The 17863-nt window shown below is 38.8% G+C and overlaps 1 protein-coding gene across 1 annotated transcript; it reads left to right on the top strand.

Moving 5' to 3' along the window:
• Nucleotides 1–9686: 9686 nt before the first annotated feature.
• On the top strand, nt 9687–10841 carry LOC131756885 (dnaJ homolog subfamily C member 30, mitochondrial-like). Its single transcript, XM_059063958.1, is given in 2 exon segments — nt 9687–10328; nt 10527–10841. Coding segments are annotated over 2 exon segments (957 nt in total).
• The last annotated feature ends 7022 nt before the right edge of the window (nt 10842–17863 follow it).

Genomic DNA, 17863 nt, shown 5'->3' with positions numbered 1-17863 from the left:
AGAAAATATGGCTCTTATGCAGGGTTTTAGCCTGTGTAGCTTTGTAATTGTATTTGTTTACCCATGGTGGAAATCTCCTTATTAAATTGTGGGCAAAAGGCACTTTTATTGGTTTTCTTAACAGTAACTGCTTATTTCAGAAAGCTTTAGATTAAAATGTTAGATGCAAATCTTGAGTTGATCTCATAACAGAACTAGAATACATTGACTTGATACTTAGGCATGTGCAGAAGACAGACGGTTTCCTAAAGGGCTGAATGAAATTCATTCTTTTCGTTCTAAAACGAACTTTAACAATTTTTTTCTACCTTTAGTAAAGATATGGGCACATACATCGAACGATGAGGTTTGAAAAAGCCTCCTCTTTAGTTTTATGAGTATGCAGCAACTGAGATTTACATGATTATAAAACACTACTTAAAAATAAAAAACTCAGTCCTGTATGTACAGATGTGCCATTGTTAGTTGATCTGCTCTCATTAGCTGTTATACTATCAACACTATTATCAAAATGACACTGATCTTGTACTGTTTCCTCTTCTCCACTGCTAGCTGTGTATTCCTCTTGTTCCTGGGCCAGTTCAGCCATACATCTTGTGTACTGAACCATATGGAGCATGTTTTTGTATGAACTCTCATGATTAAGGACATCTGTCTCAGCCCCTATTTTTGCCTTCAAGGGATCTTTGCATCACTTAATGATATAGCTAATAGCATGTTTTTTATCATGAAGTTGGCCATACACAGCTTTACTGGGGGTTCCACTGTTTTCCTTCCTAATAAAAACACATGGATGAGTCTGTATTTTACCTTTCTCTCTCTTTTCTTCTTTATTGCTTTTCTTCCTCTCTCCTTCCCTTCCTTTTTCCTTATTTCTATTCATATTCACTGGGTGTCAGCCATACACAGGGCCTATAATATTCCAAATTGCAGGTTTTCAATACTGTAAAGATTGTCTGCAATTTCTAAATGCAATTCACTTTTGTATTCAATTACATGTTTTGGTTATAATTTGTATTCCCTGAATTGTATGTGTTACTTTTCCAAATATTTTATTATAAGTAATATGATTCCGATTCAAATCTCTTAGACTTATCTGAGAATATTCCTAATGAATCTATCCAAAATGTCCACATGCCTCACAAGTTAACAACACAAAATGTTGATAGTTCTATATCGAAATTCTAGTTCTTCCTACTTTAGAGATGTTCATCATAAGTATATATGATAAGCATTTAATCAAAATCAAATTTTAATCACTTTTAAACAGATACAGTAATATTAAATAGATAAGAAAGACAATGATAATATTGAAACAAACACTAAGAAATAAATTTAAAATATGCAAAGTTATTGAATCAATTACATTGTATATTGTTGATTTCACTTTATAATTTATAAAAGATACCCTTTCTTTGTTGATGCAAAGATAAACTTTATTGAAAAAAATCCTGAATAATGAAAATATCTGAGTTAATGTAAACTATATTGCAAACTTTAGTCTTTGTTTGTTTTTCTCAAGGGTAAATTGTCACTAGTCTCATTTATTGCTAAATGCAGTGTTCAACTATGTTTCCAAATAATTCCAAACAGTAGAGTTGAATATATTTAGACGGTCTAAGTGAAAGTATATTGACTAGTGAGTTGGAAATATTGATATTTATTTACTCTTCCTAGTGCTCATATTACCCTTCAAAATGCATCATATTTTCTCAACAGAAATATTATTGAGTATCTATGGGTGTCCAGGAACTGTGTGTAATACACTACAGATACAGAGAGTCCCTGCTCTGGTGGAGGAGTTTACTTTTTTAGGTACTGACAGTTTGAGAGGAAGATATAGAAACAATAATGACAGACTGTTCTCAAGAGTTTAGATTCATAAATAGAGCAAAGGCCAAAATTGGTACATTTAAATCACTGATGTGAAGATATTGATATTCCCCAAATGCAAACATAGTTCTGCCCTGTGACTTGTTTTTATATCTCATAGATGAGATATAATTTACATACTATAAAATTCACCCATTTTAAGTGTACAGTTTTGATGATTTTTAGTAAATATTTATAAACGTGCTACTATCCAGTTTTTAGAATACTTTTCTCGCTTCAGAAATTTCTCTTGTACCCTTTTTCAGTTCCCAACTCCCAATCCCAAACCCAAGCAAATACTGTTCTGCTTTCTATCTCTATAGATTTTCCTTTCTTAGAAATTCCATTAAAATGCAATGATACAGGGCTTTCCTGGTAGTGCAGTGGTTAAGAATCCTCCTGCCAATGCAGGAGACATGGGGTCGAGCCCTCGTCCGGGAAGATCCCACATGCTGCGGAGCAACTAAGCCCATGCGCCACAACAACTGAGTCCACGTGCCTAAAGCCCGTGCTGCACAAGAGAAGCCACTGCAATGAGAAGCCCGTGCACCACAATGAAGAATAGCCCCGCTCGCCACAACTAGAGAAAGCCCACGCTCAGCAATGAAGACCCAATGCAGCCAAAAAAATAAAATAAAGTACTCTGCCCATTAAAAAAAAAATGCAATGATACATAATGTAGTCTATAACATATTTACGCTTGTCATAAACTTTTTAATGTTTCTCGGCTTTCCTTTTACTACTAAAACTACAATTTGAAATGTGGAACATGCCTTTTGACTAAGAACTTTCAGGGTACAAATGTCAGCTTGCTCAAGAAAGCCATCCATTTTTAGAGAAGAAACAAATGGAGATGTAGGTGTGAGGGACATTTTGACTTTCATTCTAAAACCCTGAATGTCCTGTTTTCCTCTTCATTTGTTTGGTCTGGTGGGTTTTTACCTTGCTCCTTTATCTGCTGTGTATTTCTCTGTCTTCTCATTTTGCTTAACTTACTGTGTTTGGGTCTCCTTTTCACAGGCTGCAGGTTCATAGTTCCCTTTGTTTTTGGTGTCTGCCCCCAGTGGCTAAGGTTGGTTCAGTGGGTTGTGTAGGTTTCCTGGTGGAGGGGACTGGTGCCTGCGTTCTGCTGGATGAGACTGGATCTTGTCTTTCTGGTGGGCGAGACTGCATCTGGTGATGTGTTTGGGGATGTCTGTGACCTTAGTATGATTTTAGGCAACCTCTCTGATAATGGGTGGGGCTGTGTTCCTGTCTTGCTAGTTGCTTGGCATAGGGTGTCCAGCACTGTAGCTTGCTGGTAGTTGAGTGGAGCTGGGTCTTAGCGTTGAGATGGAGCTCTCTGGGAGAGCTTTCGCTGTTTGATATTACATGGGGCTGGGAGGTCTCTGGTGAACCAATGTCCTGAACTCAGCTCTCCCACCTAAGCGGCTCAGGCCTGACACATAGCCCGAGCACCGAGACCCTGTCAGCCACACACTCAGGTACGTGGGGAGTTTCTTGCCTTTTGGGAGGTCTGAGGTCTTCTACCAGCGTCCAGTAGGTGTTCTGTAGGAGTGTTCCGCATGTATTTCTGATGTATTTGTGGGGAGGAAGGTGATCTCCACATCTTACTCCTCCGCCATTTTGAAACTATCCCCTTCTTATTCTTAAAAATTTCCCCTCATAATGAATCGCAATTCACAGGAAATTTCTACTCTAAATTTTTTTAAATCTACATTCTACCTGAAAAAGGAGTCATTTTTGCTGACCTCTCTCTCTGCCTTCCCCAAAACAATGTTTATGCCACTTTGCTGTTTATGCTACTTTGTTGTGCCAACTGATATAACTTCTACTTTGTTGGTAGTTTATGCTATTGTTGTTTTGCATTTTTTGAAGAACAGAAAAACTAACAGGTGAGTTAGCTTATTTCACACCTACCACTCTTCAATTATTAAAAATTTTAAAGCATAAATGAATTGAAAATACATTCAAATGCAGTCTGAAACTCTGTTGGGAAGTAAAACTTTTAGAAGAAAATTTCCAATCCTGGTTACTGGAAATTTTTAGCAATAAGTAATACCTTAATGTGTTTCCATCTGCAAGAGTTTCACACACTTTTTATCAGGTACTAGAAAAGCACTGAATGTTAATGTCCTCGATTTTTGCGGAATTGTTGTACTATACAACTCCTTTCGCATTAAATATTTCACCCACTTAACTTCACCGGAAGTAGTGTTTTCACAATGCATGATAATGACAAAGACAGAATGAGAGGAAGAGAGAAAATTCCATCAGTTTCTGAGTCAAAAGAAAAAAAAAGAAACCTTCTTTTTCCTATGTGTCACCTTTTTCTTTTCAATAAAGAAAAATTAATACATTTGCAAAACACTTTTAGAAATGTACTTAAACTCTTCATTTCCAACTTAAATCAGAAATCTTATGCGTGAAAGTCTTCATGTGTGAGTATCTATATGAGTGTTATGGTAGAAAAGACACATATCATGTGAGATAACATATCCTTGACTCATTCTTAAAAACTTGCTGTCAAAAATATGCTTATTGATGCCAGAAATTGAATAATTGTATTAACTAATACTCATAACATTTGGTGCCTGAATTTTTCTTTTAAAATTCTCTCATTAAAAAAAATTCTCACATTGTTTTCATTCTTTTCCTTTCTTTCATGTTTTGAATAGGAGTTTGGAGTTAGGTCATGTGATCACATTATTAAGTTTATCATTCAAAACCTTCATCAGGATATTGGAAATTTAAAATGACGTACGCATGGATGTGATGCCAGAGACGAAAGCATAAGACAAGGGGGTGTTTCTAAATGTCTTCCAATAACAGAAAACACGGAAGTTATTTGGAATCTTAGAAGATGGTTAAGGAAAAAGTGAAACCTGAAACTAAGGAAACAAAAGTTCAGACAAGATAATCCCAGCATCAGAGAGAGCATTTGTCATTGTCAGAACTCCAAAGAGCAATAAAGCTTTAATCCATTTCATGGACCCCAGGCCTCATGGTCTAGTAATTCTTATGTCACCAAACCATCTTATGATCTGTATGAAATTACAGTGTGTCACTACTCTACATCTGCAATCTTAATGTTTCCGTCCTTTGATTGCATGACAAGAAAACTCTTGAACCAGAGCACTCCACTTCACAGGAATTGGCTAGAACCAGATGCTCATAATTTTGGGCTTTTATAAGGGCTTTTTAGTTCCAGAATCCCTGTTTGACCTGCGTCCATTTTCAGAATTCTTCAGGAAAAATCTATGGCTGTCTTTTAGTACAATAAACATTTTTTTTTAATACTGAGAAAGATTTCCAAAGCTACGTATAGACTCACTTTCTTCCTCTTATTTCTTCAACTGTGTAACAGCTATGGAATCTAAAAAGTGACAATTTAAAATTATATTAACTGATTTCAAAACATAACTTCTTGTTGTTTGGCATAGGGTGTCCAGCACTGTAGCTGGCTGGTAGTTGACTGGAGCTGGGTCTTAGCGTTGAGATGGAGCATTATTGTCTAGAATTAATATTTACCAAAATTGATGTCATAATGGATTATGTGTGTGTTTTGTTAAATTTTTTTATTGTGAAGCATCAAAAGGGATTGTTGACTTTTTATTTGCCATGAACAAATTAAAGAGAGTTTAGAAATGTAATCAATGGAAAAATAAATTTCAAATTATACCCAACTCTTTAAAATTCTTTGTACCTATTTTTCTATCCTGGAAATTAAAAACTTTTGCAAAACTCTCTGATAGCCTTATGAACGGTCAATGATATTTTATTTGGCATCAATTTCCCTCCCACATACTGTTTAACACACTGTTCCATTAAAACATAACTGGTATCTGAACAACTGCTCATGATAAGAGCTATGCAGTTTATATGTTTTGTCTAGTATTTTTCTGTAGAAAACGTTTTAATCTAAATGTGTTAGAAATCAAAGCAGATTCATCAGGAAGTCTCTATGCAAAAAAAGAAAATTGAACTCTTATAGTCATTTACCTGTGCTGCCCTTAGTAAATGGTTTTACATGACAATGTGTGCTTTCATTTTTTTTTCTACTGCAGACAAATAGTAGTTATCACATCAAGTTGAGTTATAGTTTATCCATTTCCAAGGATCACAATAACTGTACATTGCTAATAATTATTCCCACAAATTACATATATTTAAATAAAAACACAAAGAGCTCCTGGGGTGGGGGAAAGGTACCCATCTGCACAAAATGCTCTGCTTTGGGAAAAGCAGTAGTAGTATTGTGACTAACTGAATTTGGAAAATATTATATGCTCTATACCTCCTATTGGTGGATCTCTATGCTTGTATCCTTATTAAAGTCTCTAGAAAGTGCAGCTCTGAAACATCTGTTTAACTGTGCTCATTCTACATCATTCAAATTTGTTTGACCACAGAACACTTTTCACTAGGTATCTGTTTTGCAGAATACATGCTGGAAAACTATTCTGTACTGCACTGAATCATAGCACAACATTTTGTACCAACAGAGGCTAAAATGATTTTGTATTGTTTTGTGTTTTTTTAAGTTTAAAAATTTTGTGGCAAAATATATCAGGCAAGCTGATTATCAAGAGACTTTTTATCTATTAGTGTGTGCAAGTTGTGTCTCTTCAGAACTATTGATTCAGCAGAGTTTAATCAATGAGGATAGAATTAAATATTCATACTTCCCAGGATTCAGCTTGTACAGAACACAATTTTTATTTCATCAAACCTAAATTAATTTAGTATTGTGTGCCTTTTTTATGTCTGTTATATAGTACAAAATGAACTTCTCTGAGAATATGAATTATCTCAGATCTGGTTGCTATTATGAAACCCTTCATAGCTTCATACCAGGTAAGTGTGAGGCCACCTTGCAAACAACAACAGAAAACAAATATTCAGTTTTCATCTGATGCAAATGTATAATGATTAAACTTGAAAAATAACTCTCTTCCAATAGAGGCATACTCAGTTTTCTTTAGAGTGAATCACTTTATCCTGAAATAATGGCCAAAGACATTAAGAAAAGACCAACCTAAACAGAAGTGCTTGCAAAGGTACTGAGATATAAATCATCATGGGGCAAAACTGACCTGGTAGCAGTGCCAGGATGAAGTTTTCTTTGATAATTTAAAGTTTCTCATGCAGTGCTATAAAATGTGAGATGTGATACCCCTTATGTCGGTGAAATTTTGATTTGCTTACCTTTCTTTACATTGCTCCAGTATTGATCCAATGTCTCTTTGATGACTTAGTTTGATGTGGCTAAACATGTGAATGGTAAATGTTCTGATGTCCCAGGAGGTCCGAAGGAAGGGGAAAAAGGAGCAGTAGGGATCAATGCTGTTTGGGCCAGGATTTACCTCAGTTTCACTTCCAGAATAGTAGAGAGAGAATTAGCAACATTCCTTCTGCAGCTGTCAGCAGGTCATGGTTCTTTGTTGCTCAATGATTAGACCTGCAGCTGTAGCAGCCACCTGGCTCTCCTTGGGGAACTGGGTTGTATCTCAGGGTGTGAGACACAGAAGGAATGGAATCTGATGGTTTCTGACCACTGTTTAAATACAGCCACTCAGTGCTGGTTCTTTGGTTGCCAACATATACTACTATGTTTAGCATCATGATTTTTGACAGAAAATGGAAATGTAAGCTATGACACATGAAATTGAAGGTGGTGACATATACCAGAATCGATTTGAAGGAAAAGCATCTTCATATATACAAATTCTTCCCTAAGACACTATCTTTATCTATTACTTTTAACCTTACCCTGACCTCTTTTTAAAATCTTGTTGCCACTAACTAAAGCAATGAGGTCACCTCAACTCTTCCTTGACAGTTTCCTGCTAACAGTTTAGATTCTTAAATAGTTCTGCATGTTTCTCTAGGCTGTTTCAGCCAGACCAGCCAGTCACCCTGAGATTTGCAATATAGATGCCATATTAAGGCTCTTTATGGCTAGAAAAATGACATGTGATACTTATAAAGTTGAACTGAAATGTGTCTAATTTTGTCACAATGTTTGGCAAAATTACAACCGAACATCTTCAAAGAGATTTTAGTGATTACAAACAGTCTCCAACCAGGAGCATAGTCAGTGATAGAAGTAAAACTGCTTGAATGAAGGAAAGATGTGAGAATGTTAATTTATATCTACATTATCAGAGCTGGTTGTGAAAATGTTTTCATACAAGGCACTTTATCAAGAATAACACATGGTATAAAGTGAAAACCAGTGTTTGTTTTTCACTGAGGCTAATTCTAGCTCATTTTTAATGTGTATCTTCAGGCAACGAACGGGGTACAGCTGGCTGGTGACCTCTTGGAGAAATATACTGAGCAGGATTCTTCATTTGTCTAATATAAAAGATAGTGTATTACATAGGACTAGGGAAAATTTATCATCATGACAGGAAAAGATAAAGCATCTAATAACTGAGTGATACCATATGTATAATCTTTCAAAAATATTTAGGACTTCTGCCCTATATAATAGCTATCTCAGTTTTATCTGCATCCACTCTTTTTGGTACCTTGTTGTTGAAATCAACAATATAAATTCAATGACTTTCTGAACTTCTGCTAGTGAAGACCTGACTGATGGTTTCAAGAGGGAACAGGTATGAACAGGCAGGAGCTGAACCTTTATTTTCAAGTAGCATCAAGCCAGACACAAATCAGTCAAATCAGAACTCGCAGCTATACAGACAGGAAGCGTCTGTGGATAACAGGATGCTTCCACATATCATTTTTATCTTATATCAGGAGATGTAGGTGATTCCAGTCATCCTTGAATAAAACTGTACAGAATGAAATATTTATCACTTTGTTTCAAAACGAATTAACTTTTCAAAAATGTTTAAACTCTATCAAATATAAATTTTTCCTGATGCATGTGTAAGGGAAATAAGATTTCCCAGACATGAAAGTGCAAATAAATAAATAGAGCATTCTTTAAATGTCTTATAGGATACCACCTTGACTCATTCCTACCAGAAATAAATATTTCCTGGGTCTCTAATGCCACAACTTCAAGTCCAAGAAACACTTGAAACAACTATTCAGACTTTGTCTTTCGGGAGCTTTAAGTGTCAGACTAGAGCTCTGAAACTCAAGTGACATAGTGATTATCTAGGGACCTCCCTCTGAGTCATGAGAAATAAGTTCTCAACAGCAGACTTTTGTTTTGCCAGAATAAAAGATGAAGAGTTAATACATAATATTTCCATGAGTGTTCTAGGTTGGAATGTTATTTGATTAAACTATTCAGGTTTAGAAATAAGTTTTCATAACCTCACAAGGTCTGATTGTTTATAAGGGTTTTTTTTTTAGAGTCTGTAGTCACATACCAACAAAATTAATTTTTTCTTGTAGGAACATTGACTAAGTAAAATGATAGGGTTGGTTTATGTGTGGGTGAGCTTCTTCCTTGTAAGTTGCAGCTGTTGTCAGTACGAAACTGCCTCTGAAACGGAAACATGGATGCCTACCCAAAACAGGGCTGCAGGCTGGCACTTGTGGATGTGTCCTAGAGGGGGTTATGAAAAAGGATTCTCAGGGCCCACAATTCTTATTTTAGTAAATTCTTTCATCAGTTATATTTTGCAGTTTAAATCAGGAGATGCTGTTGCTTGTCTAAGACAAAATGATGCATTACGTTGAAGTGGAGAAATCCACACAGTGACAGGGATACAGTAAAAGCACAGGCTTCCATTTAATAACGGAGGGATACCACACGTAGAATCCCGAAGGTTTACAAAACTGTGCGGGTGGGATCAGGCCTTTCCCTGGATGTGGAGACCTGTTTACAGATGTACGCCAGGAGGATGGGAAATACCGCTGGGCTTGATCAAAACACCATTTGGGGGTCGCGGCTGTTACTATGGAGGGTGTGGCAGGCCCGGGTGTTTCCACAAAACTCGGGATCGGACCTGGGCCTGGAAGCGAGGACTTATTCCCAGAGTGACGGCCCTTACTCGCGCACGGCGTTCTTCGAGTTGCTCGGCGTCCCCTCCATGGCCACGCAGGTGCAGATCAAGGCAGCTGAGTACCGGCAGCACTTCCTCTACCAGCCGGACCGCAACTCGGGGAGCGTCGAGGCTGCCGAGCGCTTCACGCGCATCTCCCAGGCCTACGTGGTGCTGGGCAGTACCACCCAGCATCGCAGGTAGGACCACGGCCTGCTCAGCGATGAGGACCTGCGCGGCCCCGGGGTCCGGTCCTCCAAGATGCCCGCCACCGACCCCGACTCGCCCGGCACCCAGCCGCCCGCCTCTTGGACCCAGGGCCGCGCTCAGGCCTCGTCGGGAGCCAACTGCACCATGCTCGACTTTAACGCCTTCTACCGGGCGCACTACGGCGAGCAGCTGGAGCGCGAGCGGCGCCTGAGCGCCCGGCGGGAGGCCCTTGGCCAGCAGCAAGAGGACCGGGTCAAGAAGGGCTTACCTTCCCTGGTGGCGCAGTGGTTGAGAATCCGCCTGCCGATGCAGGAGACACGGATTCGTGCCCCGGTCCGGGGGGATCCCACATGCCGCGGAGCAACTAAGCCCGTGAGCCATGGCCGCTGGGCCTGCGCGTCCGGAGCCTGTGCTCTGCGGCGGGAGAGGCCACAACAGTGAGAGGCCCGCATACCGCAAAAAAAAAAAAAAAAGAAGGGCTTACGCTGGGACGAGAGCCGAGAAATGGCTTTCGTCTTGATTCTCCGCGCAGTCTTCATCATCCTGGGCTTTCGAGCGGAGGGAAGGAGAGCAGCCCCCCCGCCCCCAAGAATTGGCCTTTCCTGTCATCTTGAACCCATTGCCTTCCGCTGTCTACCGTTGTCTACCTCTGCTGGGATCCGAAGGAACTGCTCTCCCCTTCCTCTTCCCCTTCCCCACCCAGCCAGCGTAGCCATTGACCTGCACATCCCTAACGCTCTGGTCCAGAAGAGGAGGGTTTTCCGTACCCAAGAAAAAGGCCCCCAATGAGGAGTCCCGAAAGCCCGAGAGGGAGGGGTTTCCTGGAGGCCTTGGGGTGCCTGCTTCCAGATGTTGTCAATTTCTGGAACACTTGCTGTGGCTTTCCTGTAAAGCTCCGAGCAACACTCTTATGCTCCTGCCCCCACGTGTGTAGCACGGGGCTCCTCTGTAACCTTGAAACGGGCCGTGTTACTAATTGTGACTGCCAAAAGAAAAAATCTGGGGTTATAAGACACTTGTCTTTCTGTGAGTTCCCCAAGCCACAGGTGAGACGCAGTGTAGGGTAAGGATGCGATCTGTGGGAACGTGGCCATTCTTTGGTGGTCAGACCCCCCACTCCGCCTTCTGTTGGCCGTGTGAGTGGGAAAGAAAGCAAGGTCATGAGCGTGAGGAATGAGCCTTCCTGTGCCCGTGCTTATCTAATGTATGACCTCGGAGAAGTTACTCTGTGGGCGTGATGACAGGAGCGAATCGTTGGCTCTCTTTCGGTCTGTCACACTTGATTATCCATGTTCTATTAGGCTCAGTGATTAAAGTATGATGCCAGGGACTTCCCTGGCGGGCCAGTGGTTAAGACTCTGCGCTTCCACTGCAGGGGGCACAGGTTGCATCCCTGGTTAGAGAACTAAGATACCACATGCTGCAGCAGCGAGCCAATAGAGTCAGGTTTGTCCTTGGGACAGTGTGCCTGGCACCTGGTCATCCTTTGACCAGCCAGCCCCACTGCTAACTGTGCAGCTCCTCCCTTGCCAAAAATAGAACAACAAACTGGGAGTGTGAGTTGCCTGAGTGTGGCCCAGCCTCCTGTTTCACTGGTAGTGCTTATTACAGGCCCTACAAGTCAAGTCCTTGAAACATAGCTACTTGAGGCTGTGGGAATTGGGGGAGTTTGGGTAGAGTGGACTTTTGAGTGACAGGAGGCACAGGATGGAAACACGCTTCCTTATTCAGAGCTGGCTGAGGGGTTTTGGGAGGTATTTTTTCCCCTCTTTTCCTAATTGGCGCAGTGGGTTATCACTTGGCTAGAGCTATGGTAATCCAGTTCTCTTAACCATGAATCACTGTACATGGGGTGTGGCTTAACTGTGAGATGGTAGGTACTCAGTGTGTATGCACTGTTGAGTGTAAAGCTGTGAGGTAGGAAAACCTTTGCAGGAGATCTTCTACAAGGGTAAGGGCCTGAGTAGTTTCTAAACAAAGCCAGAGGTGCTTTGCAATATTAACACCAGTTCTTGCACTCAATCTTTTGTGTGTGATCCTTGGATAAATTGGGATAAACCCATAGCTAGTGCAACTTGGTCTTGGGAACCATTCTGTTTTCTCTAGCCTTGGAGGTTAGGGGCAAACTCTTAGTCATGGCTTTGCAGTGACCATATGATTCAGTAGTAAAGATTTAAGCCCCCTCTGGTTCAGACATGCTGGGCTCACAGAACCTTGTTCTGCGGGGAAGGGCATATGTACTTTAAAAAAGAACATTTACTGTTATTATGTTTCATATTTGGAAAACAAGAGGGAAAGTCTGTTCTTTTCAAAACACAAACTACAGGAAGTGAAGCTTAGTGAAATGTACAGAGGCTGATGATTCTCAACCAAGGAGTTGGGGCATAACAGAGTGTCCTTGGGGCAAGATTCTATCAAAGTTTCCATCAAATGGGGTTGGGGTTCTTTTGCATTTTGCTTGTAAAAGCACTAGTGGTCTGTGATATCTGGAATCTTTCTCATGGGCTCTTTGACATAGATCTCTCAAGTTTGTTTTCTCTCAGTGAAGATCACAGCCAAGAACATTCCTTTGGGCCCCAGAACATGGAGGTAGACCAAGAAGGTTTGCGGTGGTGGGGTCCAGACTCTGTGAAACTTCTGGAACATTCCATGCAACTCCAAACAGCATAGTCAATAAAATTTATTAATCATTCCCCCCCCAAAAAAACCATTTGGGAAAGGCTGACCAACTTGGATGGGCTTTTAATCTTCATTTTAAAAACTATATTAGTACCAAGTTTGTTTTTCCTAGTTCTTCATTGGAAAGTTGATTTAATTATTATGTTGCCATTTTGCACTTCACTTGGACTGTGTACCCTTTGTGAATAAATGTGCATTTTATTAAGTTTTAACATGTTACAGGATTTATGTTGAGTTTTAGAAAATGTTATAGAAAAATTGGCCAAGTAAAACAATTATCAGGTCATCATTGCAAAGCACAAGATGGTCATGCAAATAATGTCTCATAAGTGATGGTCAATGCACTTAGCTTCAGTCCTCCCTAGACCACAAGCAGGTCTCTTCCTGTTGGAGAGGGGAGGGCATTGGACATCTGGTTCATCCCCCACAGTCCTTGGAAGGGGGCTCATGAAAATTGCTTGGAAAGGCTGTGTGATGGGATCCCCATGCTGCTTCAGGGTATGTTTTTCTTTTGGTTGATTTTGGGGGTTTTTGTTGTTGTTGTTTTTCATATGAAATATGGAAAAGAAATGGTTAGAAATGTCCATCAATTTACAGTGTACACCATTCTATAACAATTCAGTACATGTACTTGTCTTATCCCAGACTTACAAGAGTGTTTTGAAGGACTTCTACAGAAGAGGTTTCCAGTTTTCATAAGCAATTTATTTTACTATTCATCTTCATGAAGCTCATGATACTATCTGACATACAGTATTTAAGACAAAAATTATTTCCACATCCTTGAGATGTAACCTGGGTGATAATGAGGAATTATTTATATATACTCCTATAAAAATGGATGAATTTTAAAATGATTTTTAAGAACTCATTTAGCTTTCAGCTACCCAAGTTAAATAACCCTAGTCACTTTAGGATCCTCATTTTAAAAATAATTAATTTTAATTAAAAGTCTAACAATGAATACACTTTTTTGTAATACAAAATTAAAAGCATTACATATAAGGTTAATATCTGCTTTGTTCATCACCCCAGTGTCCCAGAGGTAGGCTTTCTCAGGATTCATGTATATCTACATAGCTCTAGAAGATATATATGTATATGTTTTTATATATATATGTATATATATATATATATATGAGATTTTTGTTAGTTGTTGAGTATAACTACTCAAGTATTCATTCCAGAACTGGGAAATAATCCCAGAATGGGTTCAGGGACCTGCTGGACCCACTGTGACATGGACCTCAGTCCAAACTCCATTGATCACTTGACCTCCACAAACAAACCCCTACTCTGACTGGTAGATCCACCACAGTGATGTTTTGGGTCTGTAAGAATTAGTATCAAGTCAGAGCTGATGCATAGTAATCCTTGAAAAGTTTGATTGTTTCCCTTCTCCAATGCACAGTCATCCTGGTAAGAGGCCATAGGTCCTTTCAGGAAGGCTGGAGAAAGATTAGCAGTATAAATTTTTGTCACAGTAGCAGGGTACTTCCTCAAGGAGACCCAGCCCTGCTTCATTCAAGTGGTTCTGAATCTGTGGCTATTCACTTATAGCAACTATCTAATTTCTTAGTCCAAAATATGAAGATTCATCCTATTATTTTTTTAAAGATTTATTTATTATTTATTTATTTATATTTATTTTTGGCTGCATCAGGTCTTAGTTGCAGCAGGTGGGATCTTCATTGAGGCATGTGGGATCTTTCCTTGTGGCATGCAGTCTTCTCTCTAGATGTGGCATGTCGGTTTTTCTCTCTCTAGTTGTGGCGCCTAGGCTCCAGAGTGTGTGGGCTCTGTAGTTTGAGGTATGCAGGCTCTCTAGTTGAGGCTCATGAGCTCAGTAGTTGTGTTCCGAGGGCTTAGTTGTGGGACACAACTAAGGGCAGATTCTTTACCACTGGACCACCAGGGAAGTCCCTATCCTATTATTTTTTTAACTGTTCCGTAGTATTAAATAGCCATTCCCCTTGTAACAAACATTTTAATTATTCCCAAGGTTTTTAATGCTCTTATAATGTACAGTAATGCACATTTCCTCTTGAACATATGCAAGTGTTCCTCTTGGTTAAAGCCTAGGAAATAAAATATTGAAACATAAGAAAAATATGTGTGTATATATATATTTCCAATATTGCATCCAAATTGCATCGCCACCAGCACTCTAAAAAAACATTTTCTTACCATTTTTGGCAATGTGATGTTCACTGTTCATGGAAAGAGTTAGTCCTCCCAAATCCACAAGTATACACCTTCATGTTTGAGAAAGGAGGGTCATTTGGTGTACATTTGGTTCACCACCTTCTCTGTCCTTAGAAAAGGGCTCAAGAAGATTCCTTGGAATGACTGTGTGTCAGGCATTCTCAAAGCATCCTCAGATTTTGGTGATTCACTAGAAGGCCTCAGGGGATTTTAAAAAGTTGTCACACTCATAATTATGATTTATGATAGTGAGAGGATACAGATTAAAATCAGCTAATGGGTAAGTTGCATGAGGTGATCAAGGCAGGAGAATCAAGGCAGAAGTTTTCAGGTGTCCTTTCCCAGTGGAGTCACATGGATATGCTTAATTCTCCCAGCAATGATCTGTGGCAACATACACAAAGTGTTGCCAACCACGGAGGCTCAGTAGAGTCTTGGTGTTTAGGTTTTGTCCTGAGAGTCAGTCATGTAGACATGCAGCGTCTACATGGGCTGACCTTAGCTACTCAGATGCCGGTCACAGAGACAAAAGTATGCATTCACCATAAATCACATTGCTGTCATAAATTATCTACACGTAGTTGTACCTAGAATCTCAATGCCTCTAGGCATAAAAAACCACCTTATCAGGTAGATTGTTCCAAGGACTCAACACTCACCTCCCAGGAGCCAGCCAACAGCCAGTGCTGAAGACACTCTTTCTTGGGAATGTGCAGATTTGAGCAACACAAGTCTGCTGGGTTAACCCTTTCCTGCAGAGACTGACATCTGCTTCCAAAAGTGGACATCACAGTAGTTATCTTACTTGCTGGCCTGCCCTTATTTACATCACTAGAGCAGATAAAGTCTTGAACAGAGAGACCGGATGGTGGTATGGGCACACATCACACTCTCTAGCTCCCAATTCCTGGGTTGTATAAAAACTGAAGTCTAATTGTGCTTGTCCTACATTACAGCCACGGTGAAAGGTGAGATTAGATGCAGTGGGCTTTTTGAGGAATGCCAAGCTGTTTTCCAAAGGAATTACAATATTTAAAATCCCCACAAATAATATATGAGGGTTCCAATTTCTTCAGATCCTCACTAACCCTCTTTATTATAGCCCTTCTAGTGGGTGTGAATGGTCACATTGTGTTTTTAATTTGCATTCCCTAACGAAGAATGATGTTGAGCAACTTTTTCCCGTGCTTGTTAGCATTTGAGTATCTTCTTTGAAGAAATGTCTATTCAAATATTTACCCATTTTTAAATTGGGTTAATATCTATTTCTTTTTATTGTTGAGTTGTAAGAATTCTTTATATGTCCTGTATTACAGTCTCTTTTCAGATATTTGATTTACTGTGTGTCCTCAGTTCAATTACGGGGCAGAGAACTCCCAAAGAGGCTTCCATTTGACTCTAGTGAGATACAGAATTGATTCTTACTGTCCACCCCCAAAAAGATTATGATAAAAAGAGAATTAAACTAGGAGCCAGAACACCTGATTAGCCTCTTATCTTTATCAGAAATGTTGTAAGACATTGGGCAAGCTCCATTTTAATCTCTTTGAATACTGAAGCCATGTAAAATGAGGGGGTTGAAATAGATATCTCTAAGGTCTACTCCATATCTAGAATTCTATGATATTATGTTGATTCGAGTCAAAGTATTTAAGTGTTCCTTGATAGCTTAAAACTGGAAGTTTAACCTTCAAACTAGAAACACATCTGATGTTGAAATTAGCTGATTTATTTTGAGAGAGCTTAGCTTTGATCTAATGCATGGATTTAGAACATCATGATGTGCTTTAAACACAATTTAAACATATAATGACAGTCTAAAGAGAGAATTACTGTAACATCCAAATTTTTAAAAAGAGCTTATATTGCAATTGTATCTTTAATTAGCCTGAGTTTCAAGTAAAGTCCTTGCAAAAAATAGACTGCCATTTGTTTATTTGCTTTGTTCCAAGGAGCCTCTACACTGAGCTTCAACTAATAGTTGTAATAGAGTATAGGTAAAACTTTAATTTATAACAAAAGTATGTTTTCTTTAATATTTATTGCAACTCATTATTAAACATTGATTTAAATGATTTAAAACTAAATTTAAAATTTTGGTTTGCTTTAATAATAACTGGATAAAAACATAATCTGAAAGATTTTTTTTAACTTTTTATTTTATATTGGAGTACAGTTGATAAAAAATGTTGTGTTAGTTTCAGGTATACAGCAAAGTGATTCAGTTATCCATATACATGTACCTATTCTTTTTCAAATTCTTTTCCCAATTAGGTTGTTACAGAATACTGAGCAGAGTTCCCTGTGCTATACAGTAGGTCCTTGTTGTTTTTCTATTTAAAATATAACAGTGTGTTATATTTTAATATAACAGTCATTCCCAAACTCCCAAAGATTTTTTTATTTAAAATTATGATGTAAATCAATATAAATGCAAGATTCACTAACCAAAAATTGGACTCATTTTCAATGTGGATTACATTTCTCTATTTTGTGGTGGCAAGCTTCCCATTAGCTTATATTTTAATTTTTTCCTTTTATTATGTTTCTGTGGATGTTGTGTTTAAATTGTTTATATCTTGCCCTCAACTTTAGTCAAGCTGACAAAAAAAAGAATGTACCCAATAACCCTTGAAAACATTGATCTAAGGGTTAGAATTTAAAAGATTGTTTAAAGTGGTGGTTGCAAGGCCTCAGTCTGATTCACTCAATATAAACTCTATATGAAAGTAAAAAATAAATGAGATGTGAGAAGCAATTAGCAATTAGCAATAAAGTTGACAAGCTAACATTCAAAAATTTTTTAAAAGAGATATGTCAGCTTTCTGAGCTTAATTTGGCCTAGTTTAGGGCAGTTACAGAGGAATGTGTTGAAATACTAATTTTACGAACTGGTAGGAATCTCCTACTTTCTCTTTCAGTGTCTC

Source organism: Kogia breviceps, chromosome 5, assembly GCF_026419965.1.
Source record: "Kogia breviceps isolate mKogBre1 chromosome 5, mKogBre1 haplotype 1, whole genome shotgun sequence".
Lineage (NCBI taxonomy): Eukaryota > Metazoa > Chordata > Mammalia > Artiodactyla > Physeteridae > Kogia > Kogia breviceps.
Note: the sequence above shows the minus strand (reverse complement) of the source record. Positions and strands in the feature narration are given on the sequence as shown.